Source organism: Chiloscyllium punctatum, chromosome 49 (assembly GCF_047496795.1).
Source record: "Chiloscyllium punctatum isolate Juve2018m chromosome 49, sChiPun1.3, whole genome shotgun sequence".
Classification (NCBI taxonomy): Eukaryota; Metazoa; Chordata; class Chondrichthyes; order Orectolobiformes; family Hemiscylliidae; genus Chiloscyllium; species Chiloscyllium punctatum.
In genome coordinates this window covers 9,936,629-9,956,537 of record NC_092787.1, presented here as the reverse complement: position 1 = coordinate 9,956,537, position 19,909 = coordinate 9,936,629, and the positions used below count along the sequence as shown (strand labels likewise).

The 19,909-nt window shown below is 41.8% G+C and overlaps 1 protein-coding gene across 8 annotated transcripts in view; it reads right to left on the bottom strand.

Annotated features, from left to right (window-relative positions):
- The window catches only part of gapvd1 (GTPase activating protein and VPS9 domains 1), a 148,622-nt gene that overhangs the window by 33,120 nt on the left and 95,593 nt on the right, over positions 1 to 19,909 (bottom strand). For all 8 annotated transcript variants that reach the window (XM_072565762.1, XM_072565765.1, XM_072565767.1 and 5 more), the window contains 2 exons: positions 11,642 to 11,815; positions 3,199 to 3,339 (listed from right to left, as the gene is read on the bottom strand). In XM_072565762.1, the coding sequence (XP_072421863.1) occupies positions 3,199 to 3,339; positions 11,642 to 11,815 (315 nt within the window). The remainder of the gene's footprint in view (positions 1 to 3,198; positions 3,340 to 11,641; positions 11,816 to 19,909) is intronic.

The following is a 19,909-nucleotide window of genomic DNA, read 5'->3' as shown; positions in this document are numbered from 1 at the left end:
TGTGGCAAGGGAAGGTGCCAGGAGTGGAGGGAAGGTTGGTGAGGCATGGGCCTAACAAGGGAGTCGCGGAAGGAATGGCTTCTGCAGTACACAGGTGGGCTGGGGAGGGAAGTATCTCTGGTGATGGAACTGGCAAAGGACGATGCGTTGTAACCGGAGGTTGGTGAGGTGGAAGTTGAGGACTGGGGTTGGGGATCTGTCCTTGTTGCGGGTGCAGGGGTGTGGTTCAAGGGTGGAGCTGCAGCAAGTGGAGGAGATGCACTGGAGGGCATCGTTGACAACATGGGAGGGGAAATTGCAGTCCTTGAAGGAAGAGGCCATCTGGGATGTTCCATGGTGGAACTGGTCCTCCTGGAGCAGATGCAGTGGAGGCAGAGGAATTGGGAGTAAGGGATAGCGTTTTTACAGGAGGCAGGGTGCAAGATAGTGTAGTCCAGGTAGCTATGGGAGTTGGTGGGTTTGAAGTAAATGAGTGTTAAGTTGGTCGCCAGAAATGGAAATGGAGAGGTCCAGGAAGGGGAGAGAGGTGTCTGAGATGGCCCATGTGAACTTGAGGTCAGGGTGGAAGGTGCTCGTGAAGTTAATTAACTGTTCAATCTCCTCGTGAGAGCACGAGGTGGCACTGCTAGAGTCATCAATGTAGCGGAGGAAAAGCTGGGGAATGAATTTGGTGGAGCTGCAGAAGATGGATTGTTCCACATAACCAAAGAAGCATTAATAGTTGTGGTCCATGTGGGTGCTCTTTGGTCTGGAGGAAGTGGGAGGATTCAAAGGAAAAATTGTTGAGTGAGAACCAGTTCAGCCAATTGAATGAGTGTGTCAGTTGAAGGGTACTGGTTGGGTTGCTGGGATAGGACGAAACGGAGGACTTGGAGGCGTCCGTTATAGAGGATGGATAGGTATAGGGACTGGATGTCCAGGGGGAAGATAAGACATTGGGGGCCAGGAAACCGTTTCAGAGAACATCGCTGGAAACAACCTCATCGCCTCAGGACCGAACACTTCAACTTGTCCTCCCACGCCACCAAGGGCATGCAGGTCCTGGGCACCATATTCTTGTTAGGCAGGGAATTAGCAGGAATCGATGGAATGTGGTATCTGAAGCACAAATTGAGTAGCCACAATTTTATTCAATGGTAGAGCAGACGAGATGGACAAATTGATCTCTGTTTCTACTCTAATTTTATATGCTTGTATCTGATGCAAATTCCTTTTTGTATGCTCCTGTTAACCCTTTGACAATAAGAGCAATAAGCATCAATACAAATAGCAAAACATCAGGTTGCCAGAGACAAGTAGTCCAAATTGCATAATGGTCTCCCCACATTATTCAATGCAGTGCGTCATATATATCTACACTTTGACCAAACAGAATTTATTTTTCACTAAAGTACTGATTTTCATATTTATATTTGGAAGTCGCCATAAACTCCAGTGGGATGCCATCACGTGACATGTATTTCTCTCCACACCTTCTCAACATTTCAGAGGCTGTTCCCGCTGGGACATCGTGAACTCCTCTTCCATTCCCAATGCACTTCTTCATGCAATCACAAAACGTGTTAACACCTGCCCATTTATTTCCGTCAACTTCATGAGCCAAAATCCCAGACATAGCTTCAAGGTGGAATAGCAATTTACTTGCACTTCGTTCAATCTAGTCTCCTATTATATGTGATTCTGTTATATGTGTGTTCCACATAATGTGGTCTCCTCTACACTGGGGAAACAAATGAGGTGACTGCTTTGCAGAATACCTACCTTCTGTCCACAAAAATAGGGGGGGGGAGCACAGTGGCCCAGCAGTAAGCACTGCTGCCTCAGCGCCAGGGACGGGTGTTTGATTTCTGCCTTAGGCGACTGCGTGGAGTTTGCACGTTCTCGCAGCGTTTGTGTGAGCTTCCTCCAGGTGCTCCGGTTTTGTCCCACAATTGACAGATGTACAGGTCAGGTGAATTGGCCATAATAAATTGCCCATAGTGTTAGGTGCATTAGTCAAGGCTAAATATAGGTAGGGGAATGGGTCTGGTGGGTTACTCTTTGGAGGGTCAGGCCATTTGGCCCAACAAGTCTACACTGTTTCCATACTATAGGGAATCTAATCTAAAACTACCCCAAGCTTCCAGCTGCCTCCCTCTTCAACACAGCACCACATTCCTTGGCCAACATTTCTGTCTTGGGTCTGCTGTGCACTCTAGTGAGGCTCAGTGGAAGCTGGAAGAACAGCATGTAATTTTCTGATTGGGGACAATGAGGTCATGAGGACTCAATACAGAATTCAATAATTTTAGAACCTAAATATCATATTCTATGTCCTTTACTCATCTCCACACCCCAGGGCCTTGTCATGGGCTGATTTCAGCAATGTCAAACCATTTTCACCTACTTATGGTTCCCATTATAAGCCTCTTTTTCTACTTGGCATATTATCATCCATCACTTTGCCTGTCTGACTGTCTCCTTGTCTCTTTGGCTCTGTCACCATCTATCCACTAGCCCTCACCCCATCCAACTGCTGAGTTCCTCGAGCAAACTTTGGTTTTTATACATTTTTTTCATAATTGTAAATCAAAACCAGAGTTTTCAATTTTATATTCTGTTGTTTCTTTGTAAATTTACTATTTTGCCTCTTTACCTATATGCAGCTGGATAAAAAAGGCAAACATCGAGTTCAAAACCTTTCAGTTACAAGCATCAGTGTTTGCCAATTTGCCGAATTTGTTTCTTTTCAAAATCAGTGTGATGAAGCCAACTTACTTTAGGTTAGGTAAAAGCACATTGCCATCTTACAATATGCAAATTGGTTTAGAATACCACAACTAATATCAGTGTAAAGCTTTATGGGATATTAAATTGTTGCCTAATTTTCTCAGCAACGCAGTGCACGCTTACTTTGTTTTTGACAAAGAAAGAGCACAAACTCAATCCATTCAACTCCACAATCCTTAACACATGCATCCTAACAATACTCTAGTGCACCCAAATAGGATGGATAGTAGAATTCATTAATAGATCTAAATAATCACAGGCTCAAAGCTCAGATTCAGAGTTAGAGTCAGAGTCAGAGTCAATCTTTTGGCAAACAATAAACATTTGAAGTTACATCTGACTTGCAAGTGAATCTATTAATAATCACAAGAATATTTCAGTTTTTATCTATTCTTAATTATGGTATTTGTGAAAAAAAATGGCAGTCACCTGAGTCACTTGGCAGAACTTCCACACTCCAAGCCTCACTTGTCGTCTCAGAAATCGTTGACCCTGTGCAGGGATCGAGTAGCACTGAAGTTGAACCTGGTAAACCAAGCAAACTACCTAGCATATTCTCTGCTGCTGCACCTAGAAAGCAATAGAAGTTTTCTTTGTCATAGCTACCATAATAATGACCAGTTTTTAATCATATTTACATATCAGATGATTTGTTGAGAATGGATCATGCAATTATTAAGATTATAATGAGAAATGTTTTATCATTTTTCTTCAGGAGTCATTTACGACAATAAAAGAAAAAGAGTGCCTATAAAGTGGCCAAGAGCACTGGGAAAAATCAGAAGATTGGGAAGACTAAAAAAGAAGATAACAGAGAAATAAGGAAGGAGAGGATCAAATGTAAAGGTAGGCTAGCCAGTAATATTAGAAATGATAGTAAAAGTTTATTTCAATACATAAGAAACAAACAAGAGGCAAAAGTAGACATTGTACTGGATTAGTGGTGCTGGAAGAGCACAGCAGTTCAGGCAGCATCCAACGAGCAGCGCAATCGACGTTTCGGGCAAAAGCCCTTCATCACGAATAAAGGCAGTGAGCCTGAAGCATGGAGAGATAAGCTAGAGGAGGGTGGGGGTGGGGAGAGAGTAGCATAGAGTACAATGGGTGAGTGGGGGAGGGGATGAAGGTGATAGGTCAAGGAGGAGAGGGTGGAGTGGATAGGTGGAAAAGAAGATAGGCAGGTCCGTCAAGTCTGGACAAGTCATGGGAACAGTGCTGAGCTGGAAGTTTGAAACTGGGATGAGGTGTGGGAAGGAGAAATGAGGAAGCTGTTGAAGTCCACATTGATGCCCTGGGGTTGAAGTGTTCCGAGGCGGAAGATGAGGCGTTCTTCCTCCAGGCATCTGGTGGTGAGGGAGCGGCAGTGAAGGAGGCCCAGGACCTCCATGTCCTCGGTAGAGTGGGAGGGGGAGTTGAAATGTTGGGCCACGGGGCGGTTTGGTTGATTGGTGCGGGTGTCTCGGAGATGTTCCCTAAAGCGCTCTGCTAGGAGGCGCCCAGTTTCCTCAATGTAGAGACCACATCGGGAGCAACGGATACAATAAATGATATTAGTGGATGTGCAGGTGAAACTTTGATGGATGTGGAAGGCTCCTTTCGGGCCTTGGATAGAGGTGAGGGAGGTGGTGTGGGCACAGGTTTTACAGTTCCTGCGGTGGCAGGGGAAAGTGCCAGAATGGGAGGGTGGGTCGTAGGGGGGTGTGGACCTGACCACATAGTCACAGAGGGAACGGTCTTTGCGGAAGGTGGAAAGGGGTGGGGAGGGAAATATATCCCTGGTGCTGGGGTCTGTTTGGAGGTGGCGGAAATGTCGGCAGATGATTTGGTTTATGCGAAGGTTGGTAGGGTGGAAGGTGAGCACCAGGGGCATTCTGTCCTTGTTACGGTTGGAGGGGTGGGGTCTGAGGGCGGAGTTGCAGGATGTGGACGAGATGCGTTGGAGGGCATCTTTAAGCACGTGGGAAGGGAAATTGCGGTCTCTAAAGAAGGAGGCCATCTGGTGTGTTCTATGGTGGAACTGGTCCTCCTCGGAGCAGATACGGCGGAGGCGGAGAAATTGGGAATACGGGATGGCATTTTTGCAAGAGATAAGGTGGGAAGAGGTGTAATCCAGGTAGCTGTGGGAGTCGGTGGGTTTGTAAAAAATGTCAGTGTCAAGTCGGTCGTCACTAATGGAGATGGAGAGGTCCAGGAAGGGGAGCGAGGTGTCAGAGATGGTCCAGGTAAATTTAAGGTCAGGGTGAAATGTGTTGGTGAAGTTGATGATTTGCTCAACCTCCTCGCGGGAACACGAGGTGGCGCCAATGCAGTCATCAATGTAGCGGAGGAAGAGGTGGGGAGTGGTGCCGGTGTAATTACGGAAGATCAACTGTTCTACGTAGCCAACAAAGAGACAGGCATAGCTGGGGCCCATACGTGTGCCCATGGCTACCCCTTTGGTCTGGAGGAAGTGGGAGGATTCAAAGGAGAAATTCTTAAGGGTGAGGACCATTTCGGCCAAACGAATGAGAGTGTCAGTGGAAGGGTACTGTTGGGGACGTCTGGAGAGGAAAAAACGGAGGGCTTGGAGGCCCTGGTCATGGCGGATGGAGGTGTAGAGGGATTGGATATCCATGGTGAAGATGAGGCGTTTGGGGCCGGGGAAACAGAAGTCTTGGAGGAGGTGGAGGGCGTGGGTGGTGTCTCGAACGTATGTGGGGAGTTCCTGGACGAGGGGGAGATAGGACAGTGTCAAGCTAGGTAGAGAGGAGTTCAGTGGGGCAGGAGCATGCTGAGACAATGGGTCAGCCAGGGTGGTCAGGCTTGTGGATCTTGGGAAGGAGTTAGAACCGGGCAGTGCGGGGTTCCCGGACTATGAGGTTGGAAGCTAAGGGTGGGAGATCTCCTGAGGTGATGAGGTTCTGTATGGTCTGGGAGATGATGGTTTGGTGATAGGGGGTGGGGTCATGGTCGAGGGAGCAGTAGGAAGAGGTGTCCTCGAATTGGCGTTTGGCTTCAGCGGTGTAGAGGTCAGTGTGCCAGACTACCACTGCACCCCCATTATCCGCTGGCTTAATGGCGAGGTTGGGATTAGAGCAGAGGGATTGGAGGGCTGCGAGTTGATTATGGTAGCCATTACAAAAACGGAAGTGCCAGAAAAGCTAAAAAGGTCTAAAAATTGATAAATTTCCTGGCCCCGATGGACTACATCCTAGAGTTCTGAGGGAGGTAGCTGAGGAAATAGCAGAGGCATTGGTTGTGATCTTTCAAAAGTCACTGAAGTCAGGGAAAATCCCAGATGATTGGAAAATCACTGTTGTAACCCCCTTGTTCAAGAAAAGGATCAAGACCAAAGATGGAAAATTATAAGCTGATTAGCCTAACCTTAGTTATAGGTAAATTTCTAGAATCCATTGTCAAGCATTCTTGAAAGTGCAGGGTCAGATTAGAACAAGTCAACATGGATTTACTAAGGGGAGGTTGTGCCTGACAAACCTGTTAGAATTCTTTGAAGAGGTAATAAGTAGGTTAGACCAGGAAAACCCAGTGGATGTTATCTATCTAGACTTCCAAAAGGCCTTTGATAAGGTGCATCACCGGAGGCTGCTGAGTAAGGTGAGGGCCCATGGTGTTCAAGGTGAGCTACTGGAATGGATTAAGGATTGGCTGTCTGACAAAAAGCAAGACAGTTGGGATAAAAGGTTCTTTTTCGGAATGGCAGCCAGTGACAAGTATGGTCCCGCAGGGCTCAGTATTGAGGCTGCAGCTGTTCACTTTATGTATCATTGATCTAAATGAAGGGACTGCAAGCATTCTGAAGTTTGCCGATGATACGTTAGGCGGACAGGCAGTTAGTACTGAGGTAGTGGGGAGGCTGCAGAAAGATTAGGAGAGTGGTCCAGGAAATGGCTGATGAAATTCAACTTGCACAATGCAAGGTCTTGCACTTGGTAAAAATAAATAACAAATAAAAGTGGACTATTTTCTAAATGGTGAGAAAATTCATAAAGCCAAAGTACAAAGGGATCTGGGAGTGCTAGTCCAGGATTCTCAAAAGGTTAACTTGCAGGTTGAGTCCATGATTAAGAAAGCAAATGTAATATTGTCATTTATCTCAAGAGGGTTGGAATATAAAAGCAGCGATGTGCTTTTGAGACTTTATAAAGCTCTGGCTAGGCCCCATGTAGAATATGGTGTCCAATTTTGGTCCTCATCTCAGGAAGGACATACTGGCACTGGAGCCTGTCCAGCAGCGATTCACACGATGATCCCTAGAATGGCAGGCCTGAGGATCCTGGGATTGTAATCATTAGAGTTTAGAACGTTGTGGGGAGATCTAATAGAAATTTACAAGATAATGCATGGCTTAGAAAGGGTAGATGATGGGAAGTTGTTTCTGTTAGGCGGGGAGACTTGGACATGTGGGCACAGCCTTAGAATTAGAGGGTGTCAATTTAGAACAGAAATGAAGAGACATTTCTTCAGCCAGATAGTAGTTGGCCTGTGGAATGCATTGCCACGGAGCGCACTGGAGGCGAGGACATTAAATTGATAAATTCTTGATCTCGCAAGGAATTAAGGGCTACAGGGAGAGTGCAGGTAAGTGGAGTTGAAATGCCCAGTCATGATTAAATGGCGTAGTGTATTGATGGGCCGATTGGCCTTACTCCCACTCCTATGTCTTATGGCCTCTATGAAATCCTTAGAAAATCCTGGAATTCCGACAAACTTTTCCTCCCCTACCAGTGACATGCAAATCAACTGCACAGTTATCTGAATTCAAAAATATTTAATGCTATTTTTGTCCTCTTCCGGCCATACCTGTTGTAGTTTCAGTTCATTTGGATCATCAGATATCCATAGTTAAACTGAATTAAATGCTGTACAAAGGAATAAAATGCTGTACCATACGCACGATACATTGGAAAGAACACTTTGAATCTGGGAATAATTTTACAGCAATAATTAATTGAATGAGGGGTGGGTTGGGACTGGCAATTCCGCCACTGAGGCAGAACAAATTTAGGAAGCTGAAATGATTTTTTGTTTTCTAAAAATGCTATGAAAACACTCAAGAAAAAATATTTCCAATTGTGACACAAACAGATAAAACGGGTGAAGCTCTTTTTTAAAAACACAGACAAGAAGTTTTTCTTTGAAGTGAAAAAGTTAAATCACAGGTTCAAAAGAATGAGTAATTCCATCTACTTATATTCCATGAATAGATAAGTTCTGATGCACCCATACTCAAAGGAAATTAAATTGTGCTCACTCCACCCAAATTCACCCAACCTTCAGCTGTAAGAGTATGAGAGCAGTCCTGCTTTTGCATTTTCTACCAGTACATACCAAAGACAAATAAAAAGTACTTAAGTCAGAGAATCATAATTGAGCAAAAGAATTTCCCCAATGTGGTCAGAATTTGTGTTCATGCTTGTTTATTTATTGCCACTAATTATAATTAAGTGGCACCAAAGCCCTGATTACAACAGGCTACAGTAAGTATATTAAAAATGTAGTAATATTTAAAACACAATTAAGCTCAATAAATTTAATAAAAACAGTTTTACCAAGTTTCAAAATGCATTTGGGGCAAATCTTCAGAAGAGCAGCAATTTCAGTAAATTTGTCATTCTAGTCCTTGATATTTACACGATCCAGAGCTCTGTACTTCTGCAGCTTCATTCTCAGAATTGGGCTTCGTCAGAATCACAGCTTACCTGTTCTGGAAGGCTTCCACAGCAATACAGAATCAGTGTTGGACTTCAAACCACTTTGTTTTAAACAGCAGTAACAACCATAATTTAGTGTTTCAAGGTCCAAAGCCTCTTTGCAAGTTAAGCAGAGAAGGTAAATGGGTCATGTTAGCAATGGAGGAAGGTGGGCACAGGTGGCGGTCAGGTACATTTGGCTAATGGGTTGGTCTAAGAGTAGTTCAGTGGTTCAGGACAGGTGTTGCACAATCTGTAATTTTGCCCAATAATCTTTGGTGTATCATCTTTCTAAAAGCTTTGAAAACCTGACTACATCACACTTGCTAGCTGCTTTTATCTTGCCTCGATGCCCTGACTAATTTATATCCTAAAAAACCTCTTAATAGATTTGTCAAACATTGTTCTCACTTACATAAAATAATATTTCCTGACTATATGACTTTTTTTAAAAAAAGGTCTCCTGTTTCATATCCTCCACAGTAAATTCAAACAGGTTTCCCCCATCACAGGTGGTATATAAAACTGTCTGGAATGCCAGTTGATTTGGCCTCATTTGCTTAAATTCTCAGACACTCAGGATTGTTCCTCTGTTCTGAAACTGTTTTGGATAGGAAATATTTCAGCGCATTAAATCTGAACTGGTGCAAATTGTTTTCTTTAAAAAACACGGCCCTGGATCTCAAAGCAGCAGCTGCTAATTTTTACAACACTTCTCACTCTACATTTTCAGTAATATATTTGCTTTTAGCATCTTGAACATTATTTTCAGGTCACTAGGAGCACTCCCAATTTAAAGCTTACTGAAGACAATACAGGTATATGATTAAATGAGAGGCACAACAAGATCTGAAACAATTAGAATTTATGCCTCATTATCATGGTAATCTGATCACTGGGATAATGAGGTATTAATGGAGATTTAATGTGCATCTCATAATGCTATTCCTTAGAGAAACACATAAGGAAATTGCTGCAAATTCAGTTAATGATATAAGCATCCCAAAACACAATCTAAAGCATGAAAAATGCTGGATGCAAATAAGAAAGAACCAAGGTCAATCACACTGCAGGGATTTGGTAAATGACAGTTGTATTTTAATAGGATGTCTTTAAAAAAAGTTACAAAAACTTTTCTTTAATGTTCATTAACGAAGATTATTTTTCTAAGTGTAATGCTGAAGTCTACAACGTAGACCATGTTATGCTTAGCATTTCATCCAACTGCCTCTTGACACCTTCAAAATGTTGTCAATATGTAAGTGTAAAATGTGCACACGTAGTACTTCTGCCAGTACTATCAATGACAACATTCCATCCTGCATGGCACAGTGGCTAGCTCTGTTGCCTCACAGCATCAAGGGACCCAATTCAATTCCATTCTTGGTTGACTGGCTATGTCGAATTTGCACAATGGAGGTGATGCAAGTTGCTTCAATGATAGCAGTAGAATCATTGTGCTTTGTTTTAAGAACATAGGATAAGGGCAGGGGTTTATAGTTCTAACAGGTGCAGCGATCCTAAAAACTGCATAAACCATGGACTGGCCATGCTAAACTGCCAATAGTGTTTAGGGATGTGTAGGTTAGGTGGGCCCTGGGAAATATAGGGATAGGAGTAGATGATGGGTTTGGGTATGATGCCCTTCAGAGGGTCGGTGTGGACTCGATGGACCGAATGGCCTGCTTCCACACTATATGGATTCTGTGATCCCGTTTGCTCACATTTATGGTGCATTTTTGGATGCTGTATTATTTTTCTTTCTCCCTCTGCTAGAATGTTTCTCGAATCGCACTTGCACAGAATCTTCCACATGCACAAAGTGAACCTTGTGGGATGTCAGAAGGCACAGCCATTCTTCATACTGAAGTACTCGTGGCACAGCTGCTCAGTATTTCAACAGTCTACCACAAGAAGGAAACTACATCTGCATGTTATTTCCTATGTGGAGCGCACAGGTTGTCAGGCAAAGAGGAAAACAAACTTAAGTCAATTGATGCATCACCTCCAAGGTATCTTGCCAGTAACCTGCTTGGGAGTTTGGTCAATGGGGTGAAGGGGAATTGAAATTAGATCACACGGCACAGGAAAACTGGAATGTCAAGAAGTAACGTGCACATAAACATATGACTGAGCAGCCAATGGAATAGTTCTTAAGTTTATTGTCAGGAAATATAGCAACCAGTTTGCACACAACAGTGAAAAACATTATCTGGTTATCAATGATATGGTGAACTTCCCTACTCTTCTTTAGATGGCATCTTTCATATCTGATATGCTCTGTCAGGAGGGCATAAAATTTAATGTTTCACCTGAAAGACAGCTCCACCAACACTGTAGCGTTGTTTCAATACCTAAAGTAACAATTTAAGTTTTGCCCTCAATTTTCTGCAGAACTTGAACTAATAACTGTCTTACTTAGACAACGGACTGCTACGATAGAGCCAAGGCTGGTGTTAGAGGTAGAAAATAATTCGTAGCATATATTTTCCAATGAAGTACTTGGATCTTATCCAATGGATTTCTCTCAATACTCCCCAGCCAATTTCACATAAATGAGCCGCGTACCTTTTGTGATGACAAAACAATCACCAAATTTAACTTGCTGAAAATTAGTACCAAGTGATCATATCAACATCTACTATGAAAGAGGACTTCAGGATATTGGAAGTTTACAAATTGTGCATTTAAAAAGGTTACCATGGTATTGTTAGCTGACAGCTTTATTATGCCTCAGAAAAGCTTTACTGAGGCATAATAACTCGTTTTAAAAAAAAGTGACAATTCTGATCCTTTGTAGCAATTTGAATACTAGAAATGAACAAAACACAAGTATCTTTCCAAGACCACACTGCTGAACATAATTGCTTACATTATGAGCACATATTTTGGCACACAGCATAACTGTTTGTTAATCACTTGATATTTATCATGCAGTAGACTGGAAAATTTACCACGCCTCTTTACTAAGAGAACTGAGTTAAATAATGCAATTCAGTGTTTTGTTTTTATTTAGTAAATTGAAAACACATCAATTACCAAGCTAAAATACTTTGTGCTTATAAGGCTACTTTGTGCTTATAAACTAACATATCTTCGCAGTCACTATGAGCATTTGAATCCCATTTAAGAACATTAGAAATGAAGCAGCATAAATTAACCATCAATTGTTAATTACATACCTGCAATATCTTGCAGTCTATCTTCGTCAATGTTTGGATCAAAATCACTTCCCAAGACATCAGTGCTCCAGGTTTCACTCACAGTTTCTGAAATGTCCCTGTCATCTGTCAGCCCCATCATGTCTCGAAGTTCAAATTTACGCAGTTTGTCATCTAGGTTGTCTTGTGTTGTGGCTAAAATGAGATATCAGAAATGGCATGAATTTCCCTTAATTATATCAAGTTCAATTAAAAAGGGTAAGTGTTTTTTCCTCCAAAACAAAGGCATTAATTTCTGACATTAAAACGGTTTTAAAAAATCTAGCAAACATGCAACTATGGTATTAGAGTCATAGAGATGTACAGCATAGAAACAGACCCTTCAGTCCAACTTGTCCATGCCAACCAGATATCCCAACCCAATCTCATCCCACCTGCCAGCACCCAGCCCATATCCCTCCAAACCCTTCCTATTCATATACCCATCCAAATGCCTCTTAAATGTTGCAATTGTACCAGCCTCCACCACATCCTCTGGCAGCTCATTCCATACACGTACTACCCTCTGCGTGAAAAAGTTGCCCCTTAGGTCTCTTTGATATCTTTCCCCTCTCACCCTAAACCTATGTCCTCTAGCTCTGGACTCCCCGACCCCAGGGAAAAGACTTTCTCTATTTATCCCATCCATGCCCTTCATAACTTTGTAAACCTCTATAAGGTCACCCCTCAGCCTCCGATGCTCCAGTATTCTCCAAGCACTTTGTCAAATGCAGGAATATAATACCAGTAGAAATTGGTTTGGAGGCAAGATCACAAAGACCCTGAGAAAATTGTTGCTAATAATAATAATAATAATAATAATAATAATAATAATAATAATATCATTGTTCATCATCATAAAGTCATTTTAAACATGAGACATTAAACAATAAAACAGTTCGTGCAACTTAAAATAACAATATCACACCCTACAATAAGCACCAACTTACTTGTCATCTGTGAAAGACATTTTCTTTTCTCCAACCCAAATTTCTCTTGATATGCTGTTCCTATACTGGACAACATTGGTTTAAGAAAGCTAGCATGAAGTGAATCTCATTTGTGGATGTCAGTTTTAACAATGGAAATTATTTACCCTAAAGACAAAAATTAGATTTATGCAACAAATTCCTGTCAACTGTGAGGATATTACAATGTCAAAATTAAAATGTAACTATCAAGAGTTTTCTTGATTTCTACATGATGAGATTTCTCCCTACCCACCCCACAGATGCAAAGTTACCAAAATTTATAGTAAATTTCTGATCAATTTGCAGTTTTCCCAGGCAATTGTTTACTGGCTGATTTGTATCTAAGAAAGACTACCATTCATCATTGTTGAACAATGGTAGCTTTCAAATTGCTTCAATGATAGCAGTAGAATCATTGTGCTTTGTTTTAAGAACATAGGATAAGGGCAGGGATTTATAGTTCTAACAGGTGCAGCGATCCTAAAAACTGCATAAATCATCCTGAAAGGTTTCTTTGAAAAATAAAACAAAATTTAAGCTTTTTCATAAGAACTCGAGACAGAGATGTAGGTAATGTTATAGGTCCAGCCTCTTTCACTTAGAGAATAAAGGAAAGAAAAATCTTTCATCCTGATGTCACCTGAACTTCTGGCTATGATTAGCTTAATAAAACAGTTGGAAAACAAAAGACTAAAGTATACAATTGGCGGAGAGTTCCACCAAATTAGGATTCATTGTTCATGCCTACTGTTGCTATTTGATTGCTGACAGAAAGTGCATGCAGAACTGAGAGAAAAAAAATCTCCATTTTGCACCTACTCAGAGATGCAGGCAGGAAACAGCCCACTCAGTTATATTACTGCACAAAACATGAAAATCACGTCAACAAAATTTTCAAAACACTTTGTCGAGTGCAGGAACAGAATGTCAACAGAAATTTGGGTTAAGAGGCAGACTAATGAGTGTATGAGAACATTGCTGCATCCTGTGATAACACTTATTTCATATAATAATTGGTTGATAGCACAAAACCGTATTTTAAAAATTGCCCGTTATACAAATAATCATCCACAAAACTCAACGTGCTCATATTATTCATGCTCAAAAGGCAGTGGATACGAATCTTCATGCATTTTAAGGCAGAGATAGATGGAGCCTTGAAGACCAAGGGGACAAAAGATTATTTGAAGTATGCAGGAACGTAGAGTCAATGTTAAAATTGAGTCAACCACGACTGAACTGCACAGCAGGCTCAAAGGGCTCCATGGTCTATTCTTGTTCCTTGCTTGCATTCAATAGCATCCAGATCTCTCGCTGCTATTAATACCAATTTTCTCATTATCTACAAAAGCCATTTTCTTTCCCTCAACTCAATGTTTTTATACACTGTTTCTATACTGGCCAACGTTGCTTTAAGAACACTAGTGTGAAGTCTCTCTCACTTTTGCATATTACTTTCTCTCAAGGCAAGAATTAGATTTAAGCAGCAAATAGGCTTTTTACACTTAAGTAAACCATTAAAACAAATGTAATAACTAACAATGATAAGCCACATCTAAGAAAATGGTTTTCATTTCTTACCCAGGTTGAGAAGTTGTATTCAGTGTTCAGTTCATTTACATGACCCTTACCACAATCATAAATGAGCCTCCCTCCTTGCAATGAACATGTAAAATGAATTACACCTTCCCCACTTAATAAGCAAATAGCAATAAAAATGCAAACTCAACTACTTGTAAAACTACCATAGTACTGCAGCTATCCAGGTGGTACACGCAATTTCAGTGGAACACTATCTCTGTGCACAAACGTGATTCAGTTACCACACCCAAGCAGCCTTCCAAACTTTGATTAAATTCAAAGCAAGAAAGATGCAGCGTGGCCAATTATGGACTCCAAACACCAAGAAATCAAAATCAGATTGTAAGCAACCACCTCTCTGAAGTTGGTCATTTAAATCCAAAAATTCTTATCCAAATCAGCTACCTACTATCCAGGTACAGAAAATTAACATCTTAAGTATCAGTTTACCTCTGTCCCAAAACAGCAAAAGGAACGCAGAATTCATGCTTGATCCCCAATTATACAACTAACGGAGATTTACAAATCCCATTGACTTCAACCTATATGTTGACAAATTCAGAGTGTCATGAGCTGTATTACAACTGAACAGGACTTAGAACAGAATTCAGTGAACCCTGCATTCAGAGGGAGAAGACAATAACTTGTAATGGTTTTATAGATGAGTAACGGTAAATACAAAGACATGAGAGAGGAGTTGGCTAGAGTACATTGGAAAGGAAGCCTAGCAGAGAACATGGTGGAGCAAAGGCAGCAGTTTCTGGAGGTAATTCAGGACGCAAAGCCAAAATTCATCCCAAGGAAGAAGTAGCATATCAAAATGGAGAATGAGGCAATAATGGCTGACAACAGAAGTGAGGGACAGCATAAAAGCAGAAAAGAAAGCATACAAAGTGAAGATTAGTGTGAAGCCAGAGGAGTAGGTAGTCTTTAAAACCCAGCAGAGGGTAACTTAAAAGAAAAGCAATAAAGGGGAAGATGATGAAATAGGAGAGGAAGCTAGCTAGTAACAAAGATTGCACGAGTTTTTTTAAAAAAATGACATCTAAAAGCAAAGCCAGAGGCAAGAATGGGCACCGGGCAGCTGGAAAATGGAGGTTGTAGTAGTCGTAGTAGTAGTAGTAGTAGTAGTAGTAGTAGTAATGGGGAATAAGTAAATGGTGGATAAACTGAAAAAGGTGCTTTGTATCAGTTTTCACTCTCGAAGACACTAGCAGCATATCTGAATTTCAAGAGACTCGGGGCAGAGGTGAGTGTAGAGGCTATCACTAAGGAGAAGGTGCTGGGGAAGCTGTAAAGTCTGAAGGCGACACATCACCTGAACTGGATGGACTACACCCCAGAGTTCTGAAGGAGATAGCTGACGAGATTGTCGAGTCACTGATGGTGATCGTTCAGGAATCACTGGACTCAGGCGAGGTTCCCAGAGGACTAAAAAATAGCTAATGTAGCACCGCAAAAGGAAGCAATGCAGAAAACAGGCCCCCAGCCCACAAGCTTCATTCCTGATGAAGGGCTCATGCCCGAAATGTCGATTCTCCTGTTCCTCAGATGCTGCCTGACCTGCTGTGCTTTTCCAGCAGCACACTTTTCAACTCTAATCTCCAGCATCTGCAGTCCTCACTTTCTCCTCATGCAGAAGACAGGATACGAATCAGCCAGTTAATTTTTGGTAAGATTTCGGAGTCCATTATTAAGGATGAGACTGCAGAATACTTACAAGTTGTTGTGATTCTGTTCGCCGAGCTGGGAATGTGTGTTGCAGACGTTTCGTCCCCTGTCTAGGTGACATCCTCAGTGCTCGGGAGCCTCCTGTGAAGCGCTTCTGTGATCTTTCCTCCGGCATTTGTAGTGGTTTGAATCTACCACTTCCGGTTGTCAGTTCCAGCTGTCTGTTGCGGTGGTCGGTATATTGGGTCCAGGTCGATGTGCTTATTGATTGAATCTGTGGATGAGTGCCATGCCTCTAGGAATTCCCTGGCTGTTCTCTGTTTGGCTTGTCCTATAATATTACTGTTGTCCCAGTCGAATAAATTCAATCAATCAATCAGTACAGCACAGAACAGGCCTTTTGGCCCACGATGTTGTGCCAAGATTTAATCGTAATGTAAAATATAGTAACTTAACCTAATCACTCCTCAACTCATTGCTATCCATGTCCAGCAGTTGCCCAACTGCATTTTTCTCTCTCTCTCTCTGGGCTCCATCTCCACCCATCATTTATTCCAGAGACAAATATCAAACTTTTTTGAGCTGCAATCAATTCTGAAAAAGGATCACTGGACTCAAAATGTTAATTCAGTTTTCTCTCCACACATGATGCCAGACCTGCTCAGTTATTCGAGCAATTTTTTCTGTTTGTTTGCAGACAAATATAATATTTAGGAGGGCTCGACAACAGGGACTAGATGTATTGCCAAGACTGTATAAGGCTCTGGTCAGATGACATTTGCAACACAAAGCAGTTTTGGGCCCTGTATCAAATGAAAGACTTTGGAAGGGGTCCAAAGCTGGTTTTCAAGAATGACCCTGGAGATGAAGAGCCTGTCATGTGAGGAGCGGTTGAGGACTCTGGATCTATACGTGATATAGTTTGGAAGGATGGGGGGGATGGTAGGGATCTGATTGAAACTTACAGGTACTCAGTGTTGGATCCAGTGGATCTCTACTGTCCACTAGGAGGACAGACTAGGACCGGAGGGTACAACCTCAGAGGGAAAGGGCGATTCTTCAGAACAGAGATGAGGAATTTCTTTCGCCGGGGGTGGTGATTCTGTGGAGCTTTGTGCTGGAAAGGGCTATGGAAGCCAAGAGATTGAGTCTATTTAGGACAGAGATAGATAGTTTCTTGATTAGTGAGGGGATCAAGTGTTTCAGGGAGATGGCAGGAGAATAGGCTTGAGAAACATCATCAGCCACAAGTGAATGGCAGAGCAGAGTCAATGGGATGAATGGTCGACTTCTGCTCCTATACCTTAAGATCTGTATTATTAGATCAACATGAAATCAACAAATTCTGCAAAATTACATGAAATGTAACTATAATGTGACTATAATGAACTAGAGGTACACGTCACTGTAGATAAAGCAGCTTACTGAGATAAATAAGCATCCTACCAGGGCTTTTGCAGTGCAGTGGTACTGTTCCTACCTCTGAGCCAGAAGACAAGCTTCGTGTTCAATCTGCTCCAAATTCGTGCTATTACAACTTGGAACAGGTTGATTAGACAGAGACCAGGAGCAGGAAACATAAATGTCCTCTACACCCTAATGTTGTAACACACGAAAAGATATGGCTCAAAAGAAAACAATTCTTGTAGTGATATCACTATACACAAGCTCTCTTGATTATTTAGCAAATAATGGGCAAATAAAATATGCACATCTTGGCTCCCACTTGCCAAGAGTTTGCACCATTAGGATCATGCCAAAGCCAAGGAGAAACTGCAACCACACAGTTGTGCAATTTTTGAAAGAGATGCAAGACCTTTGACAAGAATAAAACAATCTTCCAGATCCACAGCATCAAAACAGGAGTCTTACAGGAGCACATTTATCACATAAACAACAGTCCAAATTAAACAAAAATAGTATATATGCAATCTTAACAGTGACAAGTTGTTAAGACAATTTTCCCACTAAACAAACTTACAGACCACAATTGCCAAGAGGGACTGGTACAAGAGAGAGAATTAAGTGAAATTAAATGATTTTAAGCAATGGACCTGTATCTGACAAACAAAGTATTTATTCTCCACCCTATGGGCACAGATCAGAGACAGCCAAAGAAGAAATCACTCATTTCTTACCCAAGTATTTACTGACAACTGAAAAAGCAGCCTAGATAGACATGGCAGGGAAGTTCAGGAATTATACTGCCAAACTCCAGACTTCTCAACAAAGGCCTCCTTTCCTGCCATGTAAATATATACATACAAGCTGCTGCATATACCAAGCCAGAGTATAAGATCTCCAAAGACATCTCTCCATCCAATTTAACTGTTTCAAACACAAATCATGGTAACGTCTTTTTGATATCACTGAAACCAAAACCAATATTTCTCAACAACAGAGTGCTCACCATCCAAAGAGGGCTGGCAAACTTTGGAAGCACCATTGGACTCAAAATGTTAACGCTTTCTTTCTCCACAGATAGAAGAAGATCTGGAGTTCCTCCAGCACTTAGCTGTTATTTGTCAAAGTTCTAAATTGCTCATAAAATAAATCCAACATAACTTGACAAAACCTATCATACTTCTTTAAGATTGAAATTTGAAGTGTTATATTGATTGGAACAAGTCCAGTCTTCAGACACTAGGTTTTATTTAGAGACACATATTGCAAACACATCCCTTCTAACCAACAGTTCAGTCATTTATATGTAGGACACATGCATCCCTCATTCATGCCCACAACTTGATCAAACACCCAATTAACATATAATAGGAAGTACAGCAAGATCTCCACATCAGCATCTATACCATTGGTTTATAGTTTGTGATGCCAGAAAATGCAAGAATTCATGTAAAACTCAATAATGTGGGTTGAGTGAAAGCGTTGGAAGAGGGGGACGAGCAAGGATTGTTGCAGTACTTATAGGGGCAGTAATGGCAATTAGCAGAGTGGTATGCTCCTCCGATGACATGTGGGATTTAAGAAAGTCGGCAAATGCCCCTAACAACTGTATTTCCAGGAAGCAGCATGTCCACCTGCAGCTCCACTCAAACCAGATGGATTGGTTGGACTCATTGACAGCAGACAGGAGGCATAATATTTTGTGGATTGGAACTTCAGGGATATGGCCACAATGAAGCCTTCAGCTATATAGATGGGCGACTGCCACAAGGGGCAGGCAGGCAAGCAGTGCAGAGTACCCTGTGGCCAAAAAGTGTCCTTGATAAGTAGGATTAAGAAGAATTCCAAGGCATTTCTATGTATATTAGGGGCAGGAGGGTAGCTAGGGAAAGGGTAGGTCCACTCAAGGACAGGGGGGAATTTATGCAGAGGAATTTGGTGGGTGAAGGCCTTAATGAGAACTTTGCATTGGAATTCACTGAGAAGGACATGGATAATTAGTGAGGGCTATGTCAATATTCTAGGGCACATCGATATTGAGGACATGGTGGTACTGGGTGTTTTGAAAAATATCAAGGTAGATAAGTTCCCAGGCTACTGAAGGAGTCAAGGGAGGAGATTGTTGGGGCTGAACAGGGAATTCTACATCCTTTTTAGCCACAGGTGAGGTCTTCGAAGACTGGAGAATAGCTAATATTCTTGTGAAGGCGATAGCCTATTCGTGTTATTACTAGACTATTAATCCAGATACCCAGGTAATGTTCTGGCAATGATCAAATCCTGTGGCAGATGGTGAAACTGGAATTAAATTTTTTAAAAATCTGGCATTAAGAATTTACTGATGACCATGTGAAGTCATTATCGATTGTTAGAAAAACCCATCTGGTTCACTACCGTCCTTCAGGGAAGGAAATCTGCCATTTTACCTGGTGGCCTACATGTGACTCCAGACTCTCAGTCATGTAGCTGACTTTCAAATGCTTTCTGAAATGGTGTAGCAAGGCATTCAGTTGGACTCTTAAAGAAACTCTCAAAGAAATTAAGATGGATCACCTGGCATCAACCTAGGCATTAGAAAAGACAACAGCAGAAACAGCTTTGTTGACCGTGCAAAGTCTTCCTG